The following is a 26,095-nucleotide window of genomic DNA, read 5'->3' as shown; positions in this document are numbered from 1 at the left end:
AGTGAAAACATCTTTCCCCGGCTAACGACTTTCGCCTGAATGGGTCGGATCGTTCAGCGGATCAGGCGCGGTGTGGCTTCCAAAGATTTTTTTTTAATTTAATTTTATTTATAACAAAAAAAATAAAACGATCGTACCACTTGCACATGGCTGATCCTAAATCGTATCAATTTTGTAATTTTGTTCATTTTTGACAATTTTAACAATTTTATCAATTTTATCAATTTTATCAATTTTATCAATTTTATCAGTTTTGACAATTTGGCAATTTTGACAATTTTGGAAATTTTAACAGTTTTGCCAGTTTTGACAGTTTTAACAGTTTTGACAATTTTGACTATTTTGGCATTTTTGACAATTTTGAAAATTTTGACAATTTTGACAAATTTGACAAATTTGACAAATTTGACAATTTTGACAATTTTGTCAATTCTGTCAATTTTGTCAATTTTCACAATTCTGTCAATTTTAACAATTCTGTCAATTTTAACAATTTTGACAATTTTGACATTTTTTTACAATTTTTAGAATTGAGCAACTCTCTATGAAATCGGATTTCGACCATTTTTATTTTTTGTATTTTTTTTATTTGACTCAAACTTTGTGGGGCCTTCCCTATGACCAAAGAAGCTATTTTGTGTCTCTGGTTCACCCATACAAGTCTCCATACAATTTTGGCAGCTGTCCATACAAAAACGGTACGTAAATATTATAATATCTGTAACTTTTGAATTAATTTTCTGATCAATTTGGTGTCTTGGGCAAAGTTGTAGGTATTGTTGAGGACTATTGAGAAAAAAATAGGTACACGGAAAAAAAATTGCCGATTTTTTAATTAACATTTTTTTCACAAAAACTCAATTTCCCAAAATACCATTTTTTTTGATTTTCGAGATTTTTTTTTTAGGGGACAAAAACCCGCAACTTTTGAGCCATAGAGAAACATGGTCAAAAAATCTGGCGCCTTAACTTTTTGAAAAAATAGTGATTTCTGTAAAAAATCTTAATTTCATGCAAAAACAAATTTGACGTAATTTTTTAATGTAAAATTGAATTACCAATCGAAAAGTACCTTACAGATTTTTTGATAAAAGGCTCTGTTTTCAAGATATAGCCAACGAAAGTTTGATTTTAGCGAAATATTTGCAGTTTTTCGATTTTAAAAAATAGTGACCATGAGTGACCATTCCGAAAAATATTTTTTTTTTTTTTTTTTGAGAAGTTTAGAAAATGTGTTATAAAATTGTCTAAGAGACATTGAAGATTGGACCTCTGGTTGCTGAGATACAGCGGCTTAAACAAAAAGAAACTCGAAAATTGAAGTTTTCTAAGTCTCACCCAAAAAACCCACTATTTTCTCATGTCGATATCTCAGCAACTAATGGTCCGATTTTCAATGTTAAAACATGAAACAATCGTGAAATTTTCCGATCTTTTCGAAAAAAGTATTTTTTTTTTTAAATCAAGACTAACATTTTAGAAGGGCCAAACATTGAACATTACAATTTTTACAATTTTGACAATTTTTACATTTTTTACAATTTTTACATTTTTTATTATTTTTACAATTTTTACAATTTTTACAATTTTTAAATTTTTTCCTTTTTTCAATTTTCACAATTTTTACAATTTTTACAATTTTGACATTTTTTTCAATTTTTACACTTTTGAATATTTTGTCAATTTCAAAAATATTAATAATTTTGTCAATTTTGTCAATTTTGTAAATTTTGTCAATTTTGTCAATTTTGTCAATTTTGTCAATTTTGTCAATTTTGTCAATTTTGTCAATTTTGTCAATTTTGTCAATTTTGTCAATTTTGTCAATTTTGTCAATTTTGTCAATTTTGTCAATTTTGTATATTTTATCAATTTTGTAAATTTTGTCAATTTTGTCAATTTTGTAAATTTTGTAAATTTTGTCAATTTTGTCAATTTTGTCAATTTTGTCAATTTTGTCAATTTTGTCAATTTTGTCAATTTTGTCAATTTTGTCAATTTTGACAATTTTGACTATTTTGACTATTTTGACAATTTTGACAATTTTGACAATTTTTACATTTTTTTCAATTTTTACAATTTTTACAATTTTTACAATTTTTACAATTTTTACAATTTTTACAATTTTTACAATTTTTACAATTTTTACAATTTTTACAATTTTTACAATTTTGACAATTTTGACAATTTGACAATTTTGACAATTTTGTCAATTTTGACACTGTCGAATATTTTGTCAATTTCGACAATATTAATAATATTGACAATTTTGACAATTTTGGCAATTTTGACAATTTTGACAATTTTGACAATTTTGACAATTTTGACAATTTTGACAATTTTGACAATTTTGACAATTTTTTGTAAATTGTGACAGTTTTTTATAATTTTGACAATTTTCAAATTGATTTCAAATTGATATTTCATTTTAAGACACCGTCAATTTATTATGCTGCGTTTTACAAGCTACCACGTTCGATTTGAGCACTGAAAAATTAAGTGTACGAAAATATTTGAAAAGTATCGTTAAATCATGTTTTAAATTATTTTTTCATGAAAAAGCCAAAATCAACTAAAACTAGAATTGATTTTTTTCCGTGTATCTAAATTTGAAAAGGGATTCAACAACTCGAACGCAAAGTTGCAATCAACCGCTCCGTACGCTTAACAATGACGTCGGAATCGTATGAATTTTCAAATGAGACGCTCTGTCTGATTGGCCTCCGGATTACTGCAGAATTGTTCTGCCTTATTGGTAGCATGAACTAGGATCATCGTAATTCACACTAGTGGGCCGTACGTCGTGTTGAGGAGGAAAAGCTAGTGAAACCTTGAGCTTAATAAATGTCTTAATGTCGGCTTTTGAGAGAATAACTTTAAAAATCAAGTTATTTATTATTTATGGATATTTATTATTAAGATCTGAGATCTAAATCGAGATAGATCGTCGATCTAAATATTAACGATAGTTTTGTAATTTTTGTCAATTTAGACAATTTTTCAACAATTTGGCAATTTTGACAATTTTGTCAATTTTTACAATTTTGACAATTTTATTTTATTTTTTGTTTAGATCATCGATCTACTGTAAACTATTGCAATGCATTTTCGACAACAGAGCCATATTATGACCCATCAATTCCCACCGTAATCATGCTCCATCATACCATCCCAGCATGCCACGTGACAAGAAAGCGCGTCGTCGCAGGAGACCAATTAATCACCCTTCCGACCAGAGTCTACTAAGACCTGCTAGGATGCAGCAGCAGCAGCAGCTGTCACTTTCTGACTTAATTTGAAGCTCACCTGAAATTGCATGCACTTTGTCTTCCCTCCCGCTCCCTCCTCCCAGGTGGAAGTTATGCAGTGTGCATCGGGCAAATATGTACCCAAAACCCACGTCATCATCCTCTGCTGTTGGAAAGGCTGTTGACTCAAGGGACTCTCGAGGGGTGGTTGGTTGAAATGGACCCGGGCCCTCAAAATTTGGTCGGCAAATAGTGGAAGCCAGTTTATTAGGGTTACCAAATTTCAAAGTTTGTGTTGAGCAGCGAACTTCCTCGAGGACTTCCAGTCTGCCGAGCTCGACAATGGAGGGTGCACACCGCAATCGCGTTTTTGTTCCGCCAAGGTTGGTGGTGGTGGTGCCAACTCGGGCGTGATTATTGCTCAAATCAACCCACGCCGTTGGCAGTGAATGGGGCAGATCCTTTTGCGCCTGGAAGGTTTTTAATTGGATTTGCTTGGGGGGAGTCTCAGTAGGCGTTGGGAGAAATTAAGTCGTGAAATTTGTGGTTTCGAAACCACGGCAGATGATTTTTGAGACAGTTTTTTTTAGAAAACATTTGTAAGGTTCCACAATCCATCGCCAACTCACCACTGCCTACTAAGACGTTAAATCTCCAGTGGGCAGCAAAGCCAAACAAAACCATCTCACGGCACACTAATCGAAGGAAGCCATGAAGACACGGCGGGAAATTCGCTCACGACATTTTAATTAGTTCGCGAAAAAGCAATTAAGGAGACCCGCACACCACTGCCACACCACCTTAAACGGCAGTATCAAATTTCCAGAGTAAATAAACTTTGCCCAAAGACGGCGCTGGCTTCTTCGTGTCCGGGGAGTAGCGGAAAATTTGGCGGGTTTTTCGTGGAAATCCTGGGCTGCCACCCCACTCTAGAGTTCAATGACGTCGTTTTCAGTGAAAAACAATTAAGTTTAAGTCTTGTTAACAACAGTTGGGTAAACAACAACAAACGGCGACGACGACGACGAGGACGATTGCGGGCCCGCCTACTGTGATGAGTTCCTGGAGAAGAAGCCGGGTCGGGAAAACAACTGCTTATTGGCTCTAGAGGATGTCGGCGAAGCAACTTCGGAAAGACAAGTAGGCGACGATGGCGTAATTCGATGAGAAGACAAACTCTCCGGGCCTGCTTTGTTTGATTTGTTGGATCCAAGGTGGGACACAACGGAGCTGATTAATTTAAACTTTAATTGAAAGAAGCTCGTTTAGCGTGCTTTTCATTAATTGATAAGAAAAAATGAAACAAATTTCCTGAAACAAGTTCAAAGCTAAACTTGGCATGTGTCAAAACAAAAAGTATTTCTACGAATTTCTCACCTCGAAACTCTTTGATGGAAATTTTACATAACGATCTAAATCCGCTTATAATAATTCCCTCTTAACGTTTCACAAAAGAAATAAACTCACACCTGCCTCAAAAAGTACTTCAAACATTTCCTTCCTCACACACAACCTTAAGCTTAAAGCTCCCTCGAGTTAACCTTTAATCTTCTTTTTCCCCCTCCTTTTTTCCAGTCGATAACGGCGTGCAGTTCGACGCAGCCCGGGCCTTCCTGAAGGAGCTGGACGTAACGAACCCGGTCTGGATTGGCCTGATGCGACCGGAAAATTCGGCCCGATTCACCTGGACGTAAGTTCACAAAAAGGGTTCAACTACTGACCAACAGGTGGCGCACGGCGATTGCATAGTTGCAGGGGTTTTTGCTTTTAAAAATGAATGCTGCGAACTTTAATTTAAGCGCAAATTTCGAAGAATCACATTTATGGAAATTTTATTCACAATGGGCCTTCCATCAAAAGTGTAATTTAATGATTTTAATCTGTGATTGTCGCACCCGCGGGCCAGAGCTCATTACTTTTGATTAAATTCGGGGAACTTTTTTTTTGGAAAAAAGTGCATTTCACTTTTCCGGATGAATGCCAGCCATCAGCGCGACGACACACCAGATGCTGGATTCATTTTTATCGAGGTGTTATTTTCGTGTCATTAATTTGGAGTTACGTGTAATGTGTCACAGACAAATTGACGAAAAAAGTCAAAATTTCGATAAAAATTGTCCAAACTGACAAAATTTCGATGAAAATTGTCAAAACTGACAAATTGACAAAATTGACAAAATTGACAAAATTGACAAAATTGGCAAAATTATCAAAATTGGCAAAATTGACAAAATTGTCAAAATTGACAAAATTGACAAAATTGACAAAATTGACAAAATTGACAAAATTGACAAAATTGACAAAATTGACAAAATTGACAAAATTGACAAAATTGACAAAATTGACAAAATTGTCAAAATTGACAAAATTGTCAAAATTGTCAAAATTGTAAAAATTTACAAAATTTACAAAATTGTCAAAAATGTCAAAAATGACAAAATTGACAAAATTGACAAAATTGACAAAATTGACAAAATTGACAAAATTGACAAAATTTACAAAATTGACAAAATTGACAAAATTTACAAAATTTACAAAATTGACAAAATTGACAAAATTGACAAAATTGACGAAATTGACAAAATTTACAAAATTTACAAAATTGACAAAATTGACAAAATTGACAAAATTGACAAAATTGACAAAATTGACAAGATTGACAAGATTGACAAAATTGACAAAATTGACAAAATTGACAAAATTGACAAAATTGACAAAATTGACAAAATTGACAAAATTGACAAAATTGACAAAATTGACAAAATTGACAAAATTGTCAAAATTGACAAAATTGTCAAAATTTACAAAATTTACAAAATTGTCAAAATTGTCAAAAATGACAAAATTGACAAAATTGACAAAATTGACAAAATTGACAAAATTGACAAAATTGACAAAATTGACAAAATTGACAAAATTGACAAAATTGACAAAATTGACAAAATTGACAAAATTGACAAAATTGACAAAATTGACAAAATTGACAAAATTGACAAAATTGACAAAATTGACAAAATTGACAAAATTGACAAAATTGACAAAATTGACAAAATTGACAAAATTGACAAAATTGACAAAATTGACAAAATTGACAAAATTGACAAAATTGACAAAATTGACAAAATTGGCAAAATTGACAAAATTGACAAAATTGACAAAATTGACAAAATTGACAAAATTGACAAAATTGACAAAATTGACAAAATTGACAAAATTGACAAAATTGACAAAATTGACAAAATTGACAAAATTGACAAAATTGACAAAATTGACAAAATTGACAAAATTGACAAAATTGACAAAATTGACAAAATTAACAAAATTGACAAAATTGACAAAATTGACAAAATTTACAAAATTTACAAAATTTACAAAATTTACAAAATTTACAAAATTTACAAAATTTACAAAATTTACAAAATTTACAAAATTTACAAAATTTACAAAATTTACAAAATTTACAAAATTGACAAAATTGACAAAATTGACAAAATTTACAAAATTGACAAAATTGACAAAATTGACAAAATTGACAAAATTGACAAAATTTACAAAATTGACAAAATTGACAAAATTGACAAAATTGACAAAATTGACAAAATTGACAAAATTGACAAAATTTACAAAATTGACAAAATTTACAAAATTTACAAAATTGACAAAATTGACAAAATTGACGAAATTGACAAAATTGACAAAATTGACAAAATTGACAAAATTGACAAGATTGACAAAATTGACAAAATTGACAAAATTGACAAAATTGACAAAATTGACAAAATTGACAAAATTGACTAAATTGACTAAATTGACTAAATTGACTCAATTGACAAAATTGACAAAATTGACAAAATTGACAAAATTGACAAAATTGACAAAATTTACAAAATTGACAAAATTGACAAAATTGACAAAATTGACAAAATTGACAAAATTGACAAAATTGACAAAATTGACAAAATTGACAAAATTGACAAAATTGACAAAATTGACAAAATTTACAAAATTGACAAAATTTACAAAATTGACAAAATTTACAAAATTTACAAAATTGACAAAATTGACAAAATTGACAAAATTGACGAAATTGACAAAATTTACAAAATTTACAAAATTGACAAAATTGACAAAATTGACAAAATTGACAAAATTGACAAAATTGACAAGATTGACAAAATTGACAAAATTGACAAAATTGACAAAATTGACAAAATTGACAAAATTGACTAAATTGACTAAATTGACTAAATTGACTAAATTGACTCAATTGACAAAATTGTTAAAATTTTTATTTTTAAATATATTTAAAAATCGTGTCATTTATCTATGTCAGTGAGTAATTAAAAATTTTCCCCTGCGAAATGTGGCTGAAAATCCGTGATAAGCGTATTTCACCCACTCTATTGAGCCAATTCAAAAGCTGTTTCGTTTGCGGGCGTGCATGATATCGATATAAAAAAAAATGTTACAAAAAAAGAGGCAAAAGCATCAGTTTGTGTACATTTATCAATTCGGTTCAACTTTTAATGCGATTACCCGGAAAATGGCGACTAATTGGTGCACGCCGGTGGCGGCAAACCAGAAAATATACATTTTTATGTGTTCTGGTCGTTATTTGCAGTGGCAATAAGTGCGCCATGGTAATTGATACGATAGGAAAATGATACAATTATTGTTAATTGGATGCGTTGCACAAGTTAAGTACATAATTTGATAAAATAAATCAGCTTGCCCACATTCATGTTACTCGAATTTAAATTTCCACTAAAAGTGTGTTTATTTGAACAAGTTTGCACACATTTCAAAGCATGCTTTTCTTCCCACTCAAAGCGACGACCACTTGCCAACATTCATTATTTGCAGTTTAGTTCTTCTATTCATTCCTGGGTGAGGCAAAAGAAAAAGCTCTCCACCGCACATTCAGAGTGCATCAAAAGCATTTTCCATCCGGTTGAGCAGTTTTTCCAACCCCCCACTCGCCCGTCATCCCTGCCCGCCTGGCGCGCGCTTAAACTTTATAATTATCGTTACAATAATTAAACTGCTTCCTCTCAGCAGTCGACACGGGATGCACCACGTTCATAATTCGTTTGTGAGAAGAAAAAAGCTAGAATAAATAAAAAATATCCCCGAGTAAATAGTGATATGTTCAAAGAACCGCGCTTGATTACGTTTTTTTTTTCTCTCGCAGCATCCTAGTTGGCCACGATCAGAGCAGGCCAAGAGCCACTTTTAAGCTAGTGGCGACTAGATCGAGTGGGGGGTGAGGCGAGGTGGGATGGAAAACCACTTTGCATCGTGATTAATTCCGCGCCTGCTATGACCAACCCCTTTTCCCCTGTTTGGAACTTTCCATAGGAACCACTTTTTAATAAGCTGTTTCCGGTGGCAGCTTTGTTGGAAAATCTGTTGGGATTTTTTTCTTACTCCTCCGTGCATTTCGACACGGCTCTTTATTATATTTTGTCTGAGTTTGCTGTCCGTCCGCTGGGGAAAAAAGTTTAATGTTTAGTTCAGTTTTTTTGTTGTTGCTTTTTTTAATGATTCGTTGAAGGAAGAGGAGCAACAATTTTTAGGAGCAGCATCTGGGGGATTTTTTTTTCTCTCCAATGGACTTTGCAAAGTTGAATACTAATTTAATAATTCATTTAATTGACTTGTGACTGGTGCTATTCTTATTGTATTCCAGTTTTTTGTATTTCAGTTTTTTTAGTTTTACTACTTTTTCTTGTTTTGTTTGTATTTTTCTTGTAATTATCATGTCATTTTCTTCCATTTTTGTATTATTCTTATAGTTTTCTTGTATTATTCTTGTTGCTATCATGTAGTTTTCCTGTAGGTTCCTTGTAGTTTTCTAATATTTTTCTTGTGTTTTTCTTAAATTTTTTTTGTAGTTTTCTGGTATGTTCCTTGTATTTTTCTTGTAGTTATCTTGTATTTTTCTTGTAAGTTATCTTATATTTTTCTTGTATTGTTCTTTTATTTTTCTTGTATTTCTCTTCTATTTTTCTTGTATTTTCTTGTAGTTTACCTTGTATTTTTCTTGTACTTTTCTTGTATATTTCTTGTATATTTCTTGAATTTTTCTTGTAAATTTCTTAAATTTTTCTTGTATTTTTCATTTAGATTTTTAGTAGTTATCTTGTATTTTTCCTGTATTATCCTTGTTTTTTGTAGTTTTTCTTGTCGTTTCCTCGTATCTTTCTTCTATTTTTCTTGTATTTTCCCTGCAGTATTCTTGTATTTTCTTGTAGTTTTCTTGTATTTTCTTGTAGTTTTCTTGTATTTTTCCTGTATTCTTTCTTGTTGTTTTGTTGTATTTTTCTTGTACTTTTCTTGTATTTTTCTTGTATTTTTCTTGTATTTTTCTTGTCGTTTTCTTGACGTTTTCTTGTATTTTTCTTGTGGTTTTCTTGTTGTGTTCTTGTATTTTGCTTGTATTTCTCTCGTATTTTTCTTGTATTTTCTTTTAGTTTAACTTGTATTTTTCTTGTACTTTTCTTGTAAATTTCTTAAATTTTTCTTGTATTTTTCTTTTAGTGTTCTAGTAGTTATCTAGTAGTTTTCCTGTTTTTTTGTTGTAGTTTTTCTTGTCGTTTCCTCGTATTTTTCTTGTATTTTTCTTGTAATTTTCCTGTAGTATTCTTGTATGTTCCCTGTAGTATTCTCGTATTTTCTTGTAATTTTCCTGTAGTATTCTTTTATTTTCCCTGTAGTATTCTTGTATTTTCTTGTATTTTTCCTGTATTTTTCTTTTATTTTTCTTGTATTTTTCTTGTATTATTCTTGTATTTTTCTTGTGCTTTTCTTGTATTTTTCTAGTATTTTCCTTGTTTTTTTCTTGTATTTTTCTTGTATTTTTCTTGTGGTTTCCTTGTTGTGTTCTTGTGTTTTTCTTGTAGTTTTCTTGTTGTTTTCTTGTATTTTTCTTGTACTTTTCTTGTATTTTGCTTGTATTTTTCTTGTATTTTTCTTGTATTTTTCTTATATTTTTCTTGTATTTTGCTTGTATTTTTCTAGTAATGTTCATGTATTTTTCCTGTATTTTTCTTGTAATTTTCCTGTATTTTTCTTGTACTTTTCTTGTAATTTTCTTGTGGGTTTCTTGTACATTCCTCGAATTTTTCTTGTATTTTTTTTTCTACTTTTCTTTTATTTTTCTTGTACTTTTCTTTTATTTTTGTTTGTATTTTTCTTTTCGTTTCGTTTTATATTTCTTGTATTTTTTCGTTATTTTCTTGTTGTTTTCTTGTATTTTGATTGAAATTTTCCTGTATTTCCTAATATTTTCCTTCAAGCCACAAGAACTACCGTCCAGCCCATCGATAACTGTGATAACTTTGTTAGCTCAACTCTCCCAAGTTTTCTTAAGCAATTTTCTTCTCGAACAATTCCTTCCTATCCCTCAGCGCGCAACTCATCCTTCTCAGCGAGAACCTGTTACTTTGCCAATCTCTTCACTTCAAATTCGAACCTACAAATAGTGCCCCGATTGTTATGGGGAAAATTGCCTTCCACGTACACAGACACGCAGTCGGGAGTGCAAAAAACGACGCCCACTGAAATTTGCAAGAACAACTTTTACTCCCTGCCCAAAAGTTTTTCGCACGGTGGGAGGGGGTGGGGGGGGGATGGGTGGTACACCCTTTACAAACACGTCTTTATGCAAATTTCAAGCACCAATTTCATGCCAGAACAATCCCCCGGTTCTATTCCGTGTGCTCCGGGTGTGGATTGGCCGAAAAAGTGAAAGTTTCAAAATTCAATTTCCACTTTCTATATTCTAGGCGGGGTTTTTGAAAGGGCGTATGTTTCATTTTCGACACAAAAACATTTTTTTAAATTAAAACTGATATTTTTACAGAATAAATCAAAAATATGCAAGGTTTCCAAAAATGAAAAAATCATAAATCAATTTAAAAAACTCGCCTACCTTTTCAACCAGAAACACACACTCGAATTTCCGGACAAAATCGGGGGAGTTTTTCCGGATCAAGGTAGGCGGTGCCAAAACCGGGAGGGGTGCGACACAAAATGCAAATGAAGGAGGAAATCCATATCGCAGCAGGGCTAAAATTTCCTCCTCAACACTGACGGGCTGCGAATGAATGGATGGCCCCTGGCGGATCCAAGGATGCTTTGAATTAATTACAGTTCAATTCATATGGAAATTTGGCGAACGAAAAAGGGGTTGCGAGGACTTTTTTTCCCCCTCTGTCTGATTCTGAGCGAGTGAAAATTGACGGGAAAAACGGAGATAGAACGCGTTCGGAATCCGTCTGAAATTAATTTGCGAGATTTCGGTGGAAACGAAATGTCGAAGATTAATGGACACTTTCCGGTGGAGTTTGATTTTAGTTGAAGTTTGATTTATGACTCGATAAGAAATGATTTCAGATCGGAGCTTGAAGTTGTAAATCAAAAGGGTTGAATTTTTGGACGTTATTCCCTTTTTTTTAATAGAGATAAACGGAACGAAATTGGACTCATTTGTCTGAGTAAATTTACGCCAACAAAAAAAGCAAGGACTTGCCAAAGTGGCTGCTCCCACAGATAATGAATTAATAAAGCTGGAAATTGCTCGGAAACCGCGAGCCGGCGCGTTAAAGTTAACGACACCAAAGTATTTTGAGGTTAGGCGCCCTTTCCCAGCTGCGCAATCCATCACACGTTTTTCTCTCTGTGGCAGTAGGCTTTGCGTGAGGGGTGGCTCATGGTTCTAACCCAGGGTGACCACTCAAATCCCAATTTGAAATTCCCGACTTTTTCCCAACTTTTCCAGAATCTCAAAAAGTAGGCATTTCTTATCTAAAGAATGATTTCAAACAAAAAATTCTTTGTAAAAAGTCAACATCAACCATCAAAAAAATCTAAATGAATTTAAAAAAAATAAAACTATTGACAATTTTCGTAAAAAAGAAATTTAACAACAAATTCCTTTAAAAAAACTAAAAAAGGAAGCACTAATTATTTTGATTCAAATTAGAAACATATACAATTCGTCTTTGAAAAATAACCGAAAGCGCAATAAAATTTATGATTTCAATGCTTATTTTTAAGATTGCCAAAAGTATAGTTTTTGATACTTCGTGTCAACTGGAAATGACAAAAAGTTAAAAATAACTGAATTAAAAAAAATATTTCTTAATTTAAAACATGTTTGGTGATATTATTTTAAATTAAGAAAATATCTAGGAACTTGTTAAAACATGTTTTTGCTAAGTTTTCTTTTAAATTTTATTATTTATTGAATTTTTGAATTAATGATCATTTATATAGTTGTCAGTATTAAACTGCTTTATATTTTTTCCAATGAAAAAAAAAAAGTTTGACAGGATTCTATATTTTAACACTTATTTTATGTAAAATGTTTGGAAGAACAAATTCTTTTAACATATTTGCAATAACTTAAACCAAAATTGGCTGGTTTATTTTTGCAAATTCAATATTTTTCATGTTTTTAAAACGCAAAAAAAGAATATAATTTTTTTTATTCAGAACGAACAACGAATGGATTTTTACTCTTTAAGTTTTTCGACAACTGAAAATTAAGCTTTATGTAGAGTAATTTACCCATACTCACAAAAAAGTTTGAGGGAATCATTTAGAAAAAAAAAATTGAAACACTTAATGAATTTTGTTCAACAATTGAAAATTAAAAAAAAACATTGCCAAACTCAAGTTTGAATCTTTTTTTTTCAAATATTTAATCGATGTTATAAAATGAAACAGAATACTACGTTTATGCAAGCCATTATCGTTAAAATTAGGCTCAATTTTTAAATCAGTTATTCATTAACTTTGTTGTTGTTTTAAGTCAGAGTAAGAACAAGGGTAATGTTTGATAAACAAAAAAAAATAAAAAATTAACTTTTGATTCCTGTAAAAATATAAAAAAAAAAACAGGGAGAAATACATCCAGTGTTTATTAGGATTTTTAATGTTTTAAAAAAATCTTCTCATTCTCAAATAGGAAAGGAACCCTAAATTCAAATTAAGTTACTAAAGAAGAATTGGGTCCTAAAATGAAGCTTAGATTGCTGATATTAATGTTTACAGCGAAAAAGTGTACGACCACAAAGAGTTTAAAATGGATTTTTCAATCAATTTTTAAAAAATTAACCTCGCGGTCCTTCTTGACAGAAAAGTTCCTACTTGACAGCTCGTTCCAAGGGGACCATAGTTGATCCATCGAAAAAATGTTGTCAAGTCATTTTTTTTGCATTAAAATGAAAAAAAGTGATCAGAAATGGTTTTTGATCGTGTTTTTTACCGTTGCAGATAAAAATTGACTAGGGCTTTAGTACCCAATTGAGTGAATTTAATTTGAAAATTGTAAAAAAAATTACGAAATTATTCAAGAATTAGATTTTTTCAAGATGGTATGCTCACAAATTCCCGACTTTTCCCCGATTTTATGTGGATTTTAGCGAATTCCCGACATTTTCACGATTTCCCGACTTGAGTGACCACCCTGTTCTAGCCTCATTCTTTTTCAACGGTTTCATTTGATTGTGATTTAATAAAAAATGAAGTTAAAAATGTAAATAAAGTAAAATTTAATTATTTGGACATCCAGAGTCAAGGGATATTATTTTTTGCACAGTTTAAATTGACGTAATAAATCAAAGCAGTAGGTGCCTTCCGCATTTGTTTTTTTTTTAACAAGATGGCGTCGATTTAGGCAGACTGATTGGCGTCTACTTCGATCACAAAAAACGCGAATTTGCTTTGTTTTATTCAATCTTTAAATTATTTATTAACAGCTTCAATCAGCATATCTCGAACCTTTCTTCGGATCACTTTTCCGGTAGCGGTCAGCGGGAGTTCTTCCCAAAAGAAGACCCCACCTCGTAGCCGTTTATGGTCGGAAACTTGCCCTTCATACGCACCAATCAGCTCCTCTTCCGTGATGTTGCTTCCCTCCGCCTTCACGACCACTGCCGCAGGCAAATCGGACGTTCCGTCCATTTCCGGAACCCCAACCACGCAGACCTGTTTGACCCCTTCGATCCCCTCGATGACCTTCTCCAGATCCACCGGAGACATCTGGTACCCACGGTACTTGACCACGTCCTTCTTGCGGTCCACCAAGTACACGAACCCGTCCTCGTCCAGATATCCAATGTCCCCAGTACGGATCCAGCCGTCGGCGTCAATCAACTCCCGCGTAGCCTGCTCATCGTTGTAATATCCCATAAACGGGATCGAACCCGTACGGATCAACAGCTCACCCTGCTCGCCACAACCCACCGCCGCTCCCAGCTCATCGACGACCTTCGCGTCCAGATGGGGCATCAACTGTCCGACCGCTTCCGGCTTCTGCTTGATCATGTCCATCGCGATCAGTCCCAGCTCCGAAGAGGCGTAATTGTTTACGGTCCGTCCGTTCGGGAGTCGCGCCTCTAGCGATTGCCGCAACTTGGCCGACACGATACTTCCGCTGAGACTCCAGCTTCGCAGACTGCTGAAGTCCGCGTTAGCGGATCTTGGATGGTTCAGCAGGAGAACTGCGTGGGAAGGTGGGGTGAAAAAGTGCGTTGGATGGTATTTGGCCAACGCGTCGAAGAAGTGATCCTCGCTGAAGGGATTCCGGGAGATGGCCCGGGTTATGCCCGTACTGACGGAGTTGAGCAAGGCGAAGAGTCCCGTGCCCCAGTACAGTGGACTGTAGGTTAGGTTTAGGTCGCCTTCGGGAGCTGGTTTGACCGGACGACTCAGGACGATCGCGATCGAGGCCTGCGAAACGCAGACTCCCTTGGGTCGTCCGGTAGTCCCCGAAGTACAAAGGATCATACCGACCGAGTTCTGCATGTCTCCATGGGTCTGCGGACTAAACGATACCGTCAAGAAGCGCGAACGCACTCAGTTGCATCTCAAGTACTCACGTAAAATCGCCCTCGGTACCCGTGCCCTGCAGCAGTTCTTCGACCTTGCGGACGTTCTCCCGCTCGCTCTCGACGGCAAAGATAACGGGCTTCATCTTCAAAGCCTTGCCAGCCCCGTCGAGCACCTGTTTGTACACCGCATCGTCGCAGATAACCAGCTTGGGCTGCACCAGTCCCATCAAGTGGCCCAGATCATCGCCGTTGAAGCCGACCGTGGGCAGGGCGATAAACGGCACTCCCGCCACCATGAGTCCCAGCGCCAACGGGGCCAGGTTCTCGCTGTTGGAGCAGGCCACGGCCGCCATGTCCCCACGCCGGAATCCCAGCCCGGACAAGTTCTGCGCTACACGAACGATCCGCAGACGGAGTTCTTCCGCGGTCAGCAGCACGCCGGTGTCCGTGTCCAGCTGGATCACTTTGGACGGTGAGATCTTTCCGAGGACGTCCAAAATCAGCTGACCCAGGCCCGTCTTGGCTTTGAACGGAGCCGGAGGGTGGCGGGACAGCCACAGCTTGGCCTGTGAATCGTACGTGTGGAACATCCTGGCTACGGAACTAAACTAAATTGCACGGAGCGCAAGTGACTTGTTTATATTAGCGCAGATTTTATCGTGCGCTTGTTGTTATCTTATCAGTGCAAACTCCAGAAGACAGTTGTTGCGTTGGCCCGGAACGAGATTATATCGAAACTTTTTTGTTGCCAAAAGAAACTCCATAAAAATGTGGTCCCCCTCTAATTGAATTGAAGCTCATAATTAATATTTCGATCATTTACCCCAACCCACGTGGCGTCACGGTGGTCAAAGTAGGCGAAAAGTTTTTTTTTACGACCCAGCAAAACTTTGCCATGCACCTCCTTAAGATACGACATTCCGGACGCAGCACCATCGCTGCCAAACCATTAACCTCCCAACCTCCCACTGACCCCATGTCCACTTTCGTCGTGTCCTTTTCCGGATTCCGCCAACCGATTCCAGCACAACTCAATCACACTCACACTTCCGCGCCGAACGTTCACTTTCAACTGTCAACTGTCTTTTGAAAACGAAACCCAGCCTGCTTTGATCGATAAAACTCTCATTTCAGCAACGCCAAAACGTTGGACCCCGCGAGCGGATACTGGGCCGAATCACTCCCCGCGATGGAGACTCCGCTTTGCGCCGTCGTAGACCCGGTGCGGGACTTCCGCTGGCACGCGCTGCGCTGCGGTGGACCGGAAACGGCCGCCTTCCTGTGCGAGCTGCCTGGTAGTTGAACATAACCTCAAAACAGTAGCGTAAGCTAATCGAAACTCTCTTTTTAGTTCCAACCTGGGCCACGGACTGTACCATCACGTCGATGCCGTCGCTGACCGTGCAGTACATGTCGGACAGCGGAGCGGTCCAGCTGTCGCGGGACTGCGGCGAACAGGGCACCAAGCACATGTCCTGCCAGGGTAAGCTGGACCGGGACACGATTCTGCAGCAGCTGCAGTGCAGCGAGCAGGAAGAGGATCCGGCACTGGCGCAGATCGCCGCCACCGAGAACAATCAGCTTCCGCTGGAGGACGCGGCCAAGGAGCAGGTGAAGAAACCAACACCACCGCCGCAGATTCTGGAGCACGACATTCTGACCGTGGTGTCGAACAACGACGAGGACAACAACATCGACGTGAATCCGAACCAGATTGAGGACACCGTCAAGAACGTGATCAACAAGTTCAACCTAGCGGACTTGATGCAGAACGATCAGTCGTTGCACAGCGAAGAAGCGGAAGTTCGGTTTGGCGGCGAGCAGGAGAAGGAAGGCAAGAAGTCGACTGGTGGAAAGAAGTACTCGCCGTTGTTCGAGAAGAAAGACAAGTATGGAAGCAAGAGTGACAAGAAAGCGGACGACGATGAGGAGCTCATGATGGGTGATCAGCCGGATGAGACGGAAACACAACCGATTGACATTGTTCAGCAAGCTGTCAAGCCTACAGAGGGTGATTCAGACGAAAGTTCAACAATTGGAGTAGCGGGAAGTTCGTCCACGGAAGGTGAACCAGCGACGACCAGCGAAGCTGCGCAAACGGAAAGCACCACGGTAGACTCGAGGTTGCGACGAGCAACTGACAGCGAAGCATCTTCGGAAGTTGCAATAACCGCCACTACGGAGCTTTCCACGACTGAACCGCCAACAACGACAACTCAGGAACCGACAACCAGCAGCACGGCTTCCAGCCACGTTCTACCAACCACTCCAAAGAAGGAGATTGCCTCCGTAGGAGATCACTTCATCCCGCCAATGTTACTGGTGAAGGCACGATTCACCTCGACAAAGGTTCACGATCACGAGACGACGACAACTGCGGAATCGACATCGGAAGCATCCGAAGCCACACAACCGAGCAGTTCGGTGGCTCCGAAACAAACAAGCACAACACTGCACGAAGAAACAAGCTCGGTTTCGGAGAATGACGTTCAGCTGATCGAGCACAACGACAAGCCGTCTACGGAAGCTCCAGTGGAAGAATCAACCGCAGGTCACCAGATCGTGGAGATCACCTTCGATGACCATGAGCTGACGTCTAAAATCGGCACTCTGAGCATTACGACTCGACCGTTCATCTCTGCGGAACAAACAACGGTGAAACCGGAAACAACCACCGCTGTCGAAACTACTTCCGGTCACAACGCTACAACTACACAGGAAGTTTCCTCCTCAACAACACAAGTAGCCATTACAACAACTACCGTGGTCGTTCCTTCTTCAACAGCTGCACCTACAACAACAACAACACCAGCGCCAACGACAACATCCGCTCCCCACGTGGAACCGTCATCCAGCGAAGAACAACAACACGATCACGAGCAACAAAGCGAAAACGACGCCGAAGAGGGCTCCGACGAGGAGCACAACCACCACGACTCCGCCGAACACAACAACAACAACAAGTTCTCCAACATTGAAAACTACCAGCCGTACAAGCCGAACCGGCACCGCTCGCTGTCCAAATCGGAAATGCACAACAACCGGAACAACTACATCAAAAAGATTCTCGGTTGAGGCGAACGCCGGCGCCGTTGAGCAAGCGTTAGTTTTGTTTGGAGTCCAGCTGTCAAACAGCTTGACAGCTCGTCGCGCATACGATGACATTTCATACACTCACAGAAGCATAGCAGGCGTGTAGGCAGAAATAGTAGACAGAAACAAAATACTTCATTCTTTCCCCCTTTCTCTCTTTCACGTTCAGAACAGAATAGAAACAATTGAAATTCGAAGTCTCATAGAACTTTACTAGTAAAAATCAAGAAAACAATAGACAACAACCTCCCATTTCTTGCAACTAGCACACAAGCAGTCAGCGCTTTAGAATGTAGAGAGAACAATGGCGTACTGATTTTGACGTTTTTGGCGTTCATTTTAAACAAACAAAAATAAAGTTGGCGCTTTGGTCTTAGAAAATTTCAGCTTTGAGCGTCTTTTAACAGCCACAGTTTTAATCATAATATCGTTCGAAAATTAAAACCAAGCAAAGCATTACTCACACACTCACATTTTTCACACAAGTTACAAACAAAAAATATTAGCATAACGAACAAAATCAGTAGAAAACAAAACAAAACAGATGAAGGAAACTCGTTGCCAACAAATTGATAAGAGAACATAAAATTAAAGTAGGCGAAAAGGGGCTCGACTTTAAACTACGCAGCAACAAAGCACAACCTACGATTCTTTGTTTGTCATTTGTCGGTTTAGCAAGCAAAATAAAAACAAAATATCATGAAGCGGTGAGGCAGCAAATTACGCAAAAAGAGCAAACAAGTTCTTTGTCAAAAAATTCTTTCGCACGTGTAAACCATTCGTGGTTTAGATTGTAAGTAATGTATCGTATAAGAAGATGATTTTAATAAAAATAAAATAAACAAAAAATTAACGTTGCTCGTAAATTTTTTTAGAAAGAAATTTCCAGTGCTTGTGATGAAGAAACGCTCATGCTAACGCTTGTTAGAACTGTCAAAAATGTTGGATCCAATTTTCGATTTAATTTTCGCGTAAAAAATAGGATAAACACATTAAAATTACGAGAGCGTTAGTATTAAACTGACACTTCCAATGAGCATTAGCGTTAGCGTTTCTAAAAATTTGACAGATGCAAAAAAGAAAAAAACTCGTTTTAATCCAGTAAATAACTCAATTTTATTCAAAATCACAACACATTCTGCTGCTTGGCCACAATGTCCCGATAAAAGTCAAACACCCTCCCCACGGCATCCGTGCTCATTCGGAGCGCCCGGTGGTACTGTTCCGAGGTGAACTTCCCGTGCGTATAAATCGAGACCGTATTCCGCGACGTATTTTCAAACACGAACGTAAACCGCGCCCGCGCATCCTTGGCCCGCAGCTCGTCCGGATCCAGCGTAATTTCCCCCTCCTCGTCCAGAACGCTGTGAACGGCCGCCACCAGGTACTTCATCTCGATGCCACAGTCAATCAAGGCCAAACACACGGCATTGATGGCGCACGCGACCAGCCCGCCGCGGTCCTGCATCTCCTGGATCTGGATGGAGACGGCCGTGCGCGGGTGCAACGCCGTCAGCAGCGCCGATTCGTACGTGTTCCGGATGAGGTTTTCCAGCAGCCGGTCGTTCACGCTGCCCATTCCGGACCGCGGCCGGAAGTGAATCTCCACGTAGGACTTTTCCACGTTCATGTGCTGCAGCTTGACCTCGACGGGACCGTTTACGGACGCGGTGACGGCGGTTTCACCTGAAATTGATTTTTTTTAGTTTGATGGACCATTTTGAAACCGCACTCAACCTACCCTGAGTCAGCATCGCGGAACCGTCGGAACGGGTTAAAATGTTGAGCTCGCAAAACATTGGCCTCAGCGAGTCTTTACTTTCGTCGACAATCATTTTTGCACGTAATTTTTAAATTTTCAAAATTCGAATCAAACCATTTAAGCACGAGCAGCCAAAAACACGTCTGAACTTTGTTTACCAACATCGGCAGCACGCGAGCGCGCCGGTTTGACAGTTCGTGCGGGACAGAGAGAAAGGGGTGATTCGACGAAAGAGAAAACGTTTGGCGTTCGCGGAGCCACCTGCATGTCAGCGTGGGAACTAGCTAAACTCCAAACTGAAAAAGGGCTGGCCATAATCGGTAGACGGTCCTTTCTGGAAATCGTGACTTATAAAAAATCGAATAAGCAAAATTTTACTTATGCGTTTTGGGTATCTAAAAAAAAAGTTTGAGCAAAATTCAAAAAAATCACATATTTCTTCAAACGATTTCTGTAAAATATTCGCTCGTATTATTACGGGAATATGTTCCCAAGACTCCCAGAAAGCATTTCCAATCATTTGTTGGTTGGAAGATGCATAAAAAGTTCGATCTTCCAAGATTTTGTACCAGAAGTTGAGCAAAATTCGAAAAAATCCAAAAAATTTCAAGATTTTCCAAAAAAAATCCAAGACTCCCAGAAAGCATTTCCAATCATTGGTTGGTTGAAAAATGCATTAAAAAATTAAAGTTCTATCTTCCATGATTTTGTACCAGAAATTGAGCAAAATTCTGAAAAATTAAAAATTTTGAAAATTAAAAATTTTGTACCAGAGGTTGAGCAAAATTCGAGAAAATCAAATATTTTGGAAATTAAAAATTTCTCCAAAAGAATCCTGTCAAATATTCGCTCGTATTATTACGGGAATATGTTTCCAAGACTCCCAGAAAGCACTTGCAATCATTGGTTGGTTGGAAGATACATAAAAAGTTCCAGAAATTGAGCAAAATTATGAAAAATTAATAATTTTGAAAATTGAAAATGTCTCCAAAAGAATTCTGTCAAATATTCGCTCGTATAATTACGGGAATATGTTTCCGATACTCCCAGAAAACATTTCCAATCATTGGTTGGTTGGAAGATGCATAAAAAGTTCCATCTTCCAAGATTTTGTACCAAAAATTGAGCAAAAATCGAAAAAATCAAATATTTCGGAAATTAAAAATTTTTCCCAAAGAATTCTGACAAATATTCGCTCGTTTTATTACAGGAAAATGTTTTCAATACTCTCAGAAAGCATTTCCAATCATTGGTTGGTTGGAAGATGCATAAAAAGTTCGATCTTCCAAGATTTTGTACCAAAAATTGAGCAAAAATCGAAAAAATCAAATATTTCGGAAATTAAAAATTTCTCCCAAAGAATTCTGACAAATATTCGCTCGTTTTATTACAGGAAAATGTTTTCAATACTCTCAGAAAGCATTTCCAATCATTGGTTGGTTGGAAGATGCATAAAAAGTTCCATCTTCCAAGATTTTGTACCAAAAGTTGAGCAACATTAAAAAAAAAACAAATATTTTGAAAATTTAAAATAAAAAAAAAAGAATTTGGAGCACCAAATTCTGTAAATAAGGCAAAACTTAATTAATTTTTGAAATTAAAAATACCTTTGAAAGGGCTTAAAAAACGCAACAAAATTAAGGGTGAAGCATCCCAATTGGTTGAATTTGAAGGGAGTTATTGGCATTTTAGTTTTAAAATAACATAATTCTCAAACTCAAATAAAAAAGTGTTCCATTAGGGTGGAATCGAAAATTAGTTTCTTCAGCAACACAACAACCTCCCAGAATTTGGGAGCAAAGCGAATGAAATTTGTATGGAATTTAGTATGGGGAAACTTGCATTTTCACATTTTTGAAATTACAAAATTCATGTTTTATTTTATGAAACTAAGACCGTAGAAGTATAGCCCTCGATGTCCTTAACAACTCTCTCGAACACAGTATGGTGCTAACTTGCTTCTAACAAAAGTTACAGTGCGTTCAGAAAGTCATTTCGGAATACTCGGTAAAAATCATAGTTTTTGCCAACACTTCCAAGTTAAGTGGAAACTTTCGTAAACTATAATATATTTGAGGAATTGGGGTGCAATTTAGCTAAATAATGTCTTCTGAAAATTTCTGCACAACGATTTTACGTAAGGCTCATCAAAATATAAGAACAATCGTGTTTATTCTGTATTTCATGGTTCCTTCGGCAATGTTGGCCGACCATGTGAGTTTCGCTGATTATTTCAAAACACTTCTTTTGAAAACTCTGTATCTTTTTTTTTGACGCACTTTAGCACCATACTGTCTTCGGAAGAGTTGTTCAGGACGTCGAGGGCTATACTTCTACGGTCTTGTTTTCATAAAATAATAAAACATGAATTTTGTAAATTCAAAAATGTGAAAATATATGTTTCCCAATACTAATTTCCATACAAATTTCATTTGCTTTGCGCCAATCGTGGGCTTAAACAATCGCTCCCAAATTTTGGGAGGTTATTTGGGATCCTAAAAGGGACCCAAAAAATGTGTTGCTGATTGGATTTTGATCATTTTACATTTTTCCATACAACTAGATTCCACCGTAGTGTTCCATCCAGATATCAACTCGATTCCATCAACTCTAAAGGACTAAAGGAAAGGGTCATGTTAAAATGAAAAAAAACTGCCTTCCGGAAACATATCAGACATTTTCCCAAAAAAAAAATAAAACAATCGAAACTCAAAGTTGTTGCTCAAAACCATTTACCAAAATATCAAAAAACTCTGTCTAAAAATAACAGGCTCCGAAAGTATCACAGAATTCATTCAGTCTAGTCGTCGACTTGCTATGTGATTAAGATTGTCAATTTGGGAATCGTGATTATCCTTCTGAGAGCGATTATTTGCTGGTTTTATCATAGTCGTCGGAGTTTCTACACTTTTAGAAAATCATTCTTTAACCCTTTTAGGCCTGAATAAAAAAAATTAGTTAATGATGGGAAATTGATCCTGAGGACCATACGAAAATTATAGGCTACATTAGAAAATTTTGATTTTTGGGTCATATATATGACCCATCAGGCCTGAAAGGGTTAAGCTAACATTTTTTTTTTTCATCGACAGTAGAAACATTTAGCATTTAACAGCTGAACTTTTTTTTCTTGCACATCTTCAAATCTTCAAACCAAATATGTAAAGGAAAGTGGGAGTATTTTGCTAAATTAGCAGCAGGTCTGGTGAACCACTTTAAATTTTACTTTTTGAAACAGATTTGATGTGGGGCTAAAGTAAAATATTTCCTTTTTTGTTAGCAGCTCTGTGCATTGGAGGCTTAAATTTGTGAGTTTAAAAAGGGGCTAAATTGGTAACCTGTTCAATGAAAGTAGTGTGTTACTGAAAATTGAAAAGTGTAAAATTTTGTCAAAGAGTTTCGAAATAAATGAAACATCTTAATTCCAGACTGTAAGGTCTATAGCGACCGATGTAAGTTCAAGATAAAACATAGAGCATATCGAGTAATTTCTGTTCAACACAAGCTCGCCCCAACGGTTTCAGTTTCAGATTTCTCTTTGATCTTCACCGCACACCATTTCGAACACTTCCGATAGATTTAATCCATACTCTTTCATCCACCCATCAACCAGCCAGCGCTGCCAGCGAAACCCATTCCCATTGGGGCGCATATTCGTTTAAGCGCTACCCCACTTTAAATAAGATAATCGACATTAGCTTAAACCTGCTCATTATACCTGCTCCCTCTCCCCCACCCCAAAATTCCTCCTCCGTTTCCTTCGGGAGTTGCACTGAAATGGGCGCGAGATCGCGGCATGTGAACATTATCTGTAACTGTACAATCCTTTATCACCGCGGTAGCAATTAAGTGCCGCCGCCGCGATTGATCTCGGGGCTCGATCGTTGATTTTCGGATCGCGAGAGCGCGCGCGGTCTGCAGTTGGGGAAAGTGATAATGCCCACTCCGAACAGCCAGCCAGTGGTCAAATAGCGAAATAGTGGAAATCGTAACAACACAGTCGAGAAAAAGAGGAAAAAGCAATCGTAAAAACACGAAACGCAAAAAACAATAGACGGAAAAACCGCTGTGTATAGAATTGGAGGAGAATGGGAGAATCGAGTAAGTAAGAGGGAGAAAACCCGTCATGCAAGAGGAACGTTTGAAAAGGGAGTAAATATGATTGATATTTTATATTTGATTATTTTCTTTGAAAAACATCAAACAGCGTCAAATCCAGTTTTAAAAACCTAAGTTGGATTTATATAAGATACCATTCATATATTTAATTCTTTTCTTCACAAACATCTCTGGACTTCAATGAGCATTCCTGCAGGGAAAAAACTAACCCTTAAGTGACCTAAAATCTACTTCTGAATTTTACGATATTAATAGTAATGGCAATGGCATTTCGAATAATACTGATAATGTTACTAAACATACACTGTTTTTTTTTTTTTTTTTTTTTAATGGACATTTACCGAGCAAATCAAGACGAATGAATTGGAGAAGAAAAATCAGCAGAAGAAGAACACACCCCACAAAGTGCCTACACTCTATCGAGCCGCTCAGAAGTTTTCTTGTTTTTTTCTTGCTCACCACACATCTCTCGTAAGAAGAGCATTTGAGGAAAAGATCAGCACACTTGCGGCGGACAGCAGTACAAGCCGCACGATCTTTGAAAGAAATTGCGCAACGTGTAATGACTGTGATGCGGAACGAAACCGGACAGGAATTTCAAATTTCAAGTCTCCTGTCCTACCTGGGATGTCGATGCATTTTAGGTTGGACAAAAATCTAGGGGGAAAAACTTGATTGGGAAACTTTAAAACGATGTTCTGTAAGACTTCTATTAGAAGTCCAATTAAATTTCGACTGTCGTATTAGAAACTACCAATAAAAGTTAAAATTCAACCCAAAAACAAAAAAAAACCCCATCCCAACAAATCACGGTGAACCGATTTCACACCTTCCAGGCGCGCCAACGGATCATCGGAGCTTCCGAACCACCTTACCGCCACCTTTTTTTCCATTTCCATCTTCGGTTTCGTCGGTTCCGGGGCCTCGCCAGAAGAAACATCAATCATATGCCAGCGCGCAGCGCTCTTTTTTGCTTTGCGCCGAGAGTTTAATTTTCACCGCAGGAAAGTTTTTTGGTGTTTTTTGCTCTCCGCTTTTGGAAACTGTTTCGTTGTTTCCTCTCTCTCTGTGGATGTTTGTAGGTTTGTTTCTCTCGTTGGGACTGGAGTAGAGAGCGAGAAAAGAAGTGTATACGGATACATCGTCAGTGAGTTGGTTACAGTGTTGTCAAACTAATATAAATATATTCCAACAAAAAATAAACTCAAACAAAAAATATAATAATATTGAGAAATCATCGAAAATCAACAAAAAACTCGTCAAAAACAAAAACAATACTTCAAATTTGATTAAACAGCTCCAAAAGGCAATATCCGACAAACACTAGAATGTCTGCCCAACTTTTGCCCGACATCAGTCCAACATCTTACATTTGCTAAAACTTCGACATTATTTTAGCTCGACAATGTCATTTTTCGTACCGATATCGGCTTGACATATAGTCAAACATCGTGCTGACACTGGGTTTCCATGTCGAGAATGTTTAAACTCGACAGAATCAATTTTCGTACAGACATCGGCCCGACATACAATCAGCAGCATCGGGCAGACACTAGAATTACACGTCGACCCTGTTGTAGCCAGTCCATATCTTTTGTCGTACTGAATTTGGCTTGGCATACAGTCAGACATCGTTTTGACACTGGTTTTACATGTCGACCCCGTTTTAGCCCGATATTATCATTTGTCGTACCGACATACAGTCAGACATCGTGCTGACCATACCAGACATTGGGCTGAAATGTCAATCTAGTCCGAATCCAATAATGTACCGATTTTGGCTTGACATACAGTCAGACATCGTATTGACACTTTTTTACTTGTCGACACCGTTTAAGCCTGATATTGATATCAATCGTACCGACATCAGCTCGACATACAGTTAGCCATCGGGCTAGCACTGGTATTACACATCGTCCTTGCTTTAGCCAGTCAATGTCATTTACCGTACCGTTATCAGCCTGACATATAGTCTGACATCGTGCTGACAATAGTGTTACATGTCGACCATTCGAAGCCGGACAACCCCAATT

General features: G+C 37.1%; 3 protein-coding genes across 3 annotated transcripts in view; 1 reads left to right on the top strand and 2 right to left on the bottom strand.

Annotated features, from left to right (window-relative positions):
* The window catches only part of LOC6052276 (proteoglycan 4), a 176,572-nt gene extending 157,541 nt beyond the window's left edge, over nucleotides 1-19,031 (top strand). Inside the window, exons 3-5 of the mRNA XM_038249224.1 lie at nucleotides 4,824-4,938; nucleotides 16,223-16,383; nucleotides 16,440-19,031. Of these exons, the coding sequence (XP_038105152.1) occupies nucleotides 4,824-4,938; nucleotides 16,223-16,383; nucleotides 16,440-18,163 (2,000 nt within the window). The 3' untranslated portion in view covers nucleotides 18,164-19,031. The remainder of the gene's footprint in view (nucleotides 1-4,823; nucleotides 4,939-16,222; nucleotides 16,384-16,439) is intronic.
* Nucleotides 13,983-15,761, bottom strand: LOC6052277 (probable 4-coumarate--CoA ligase 3). Its single transcript, XM_001868529.2, has 2 exons — nucleotides 15,137-15,761; nucleotides 13,983-15,081 (listed from the first exon to the last, which is right to left on the bottom strand). The coding sequence occupies exons 1-2, from the start codon at nucleotides 15,676-15,678 to the stop codon at nucleotides 14,001-14,003; spliced, it is 1,623 nt and encodes a 540-aa protein (XP_001868564.2). The 5' UTR covers nucleotides 15,679-15,761; the 3' UTR covers nucleotides 13,983-14,000.
* Nucleotides 19,032-19,272: 241 nt separating the features above from the next.
* LOC6052274 (exosome complex component RRP46) lies at nucleotides 19,273-20,117 on the bottom strand. Its single transcript, XM_001868531.2, has 2 exons — nucleotides 19,923-20,117; nucleotides 19,273-19,867 (listed from the first exon to the last, which is right to left on the bottom strand). Exons 1-2 carry the CDS (start codon nucleotides 20,014-20,016, stop codon nucleotides 19,308-19,310), a joined length of 654 nt encoding a protein of 217 aa, XP_001868566.2. The 5' UTR covers nucleotides 20,017-20,117; the 3' UTR covers nucleotides 19,273-19,307.
* Nucleotides 20,118-26,095: the final 5,978 nt, after the last annotated feature.

Source organism: Culex quinquefasciatus, chromosome 1 (assembly GCF_015732765.1).
Source record: "Culex quinquefasciatus strain JHB chromosome 1, VPISU_Cqui_1.0_pri_paternal, whole genome shotgun sequence".
NCBI classification, from domain to species: domain Eukaryota; kingdom Metazoa; phylum Arthropoda; class Insecta; order Diptera; family Culicidae; genus Culex; species Culex quinquefasciatus.
Note: the sequence above shows the minus strand (reverse complement) of the source record. Positions and strands in the feature narration are given on the sequence as shown.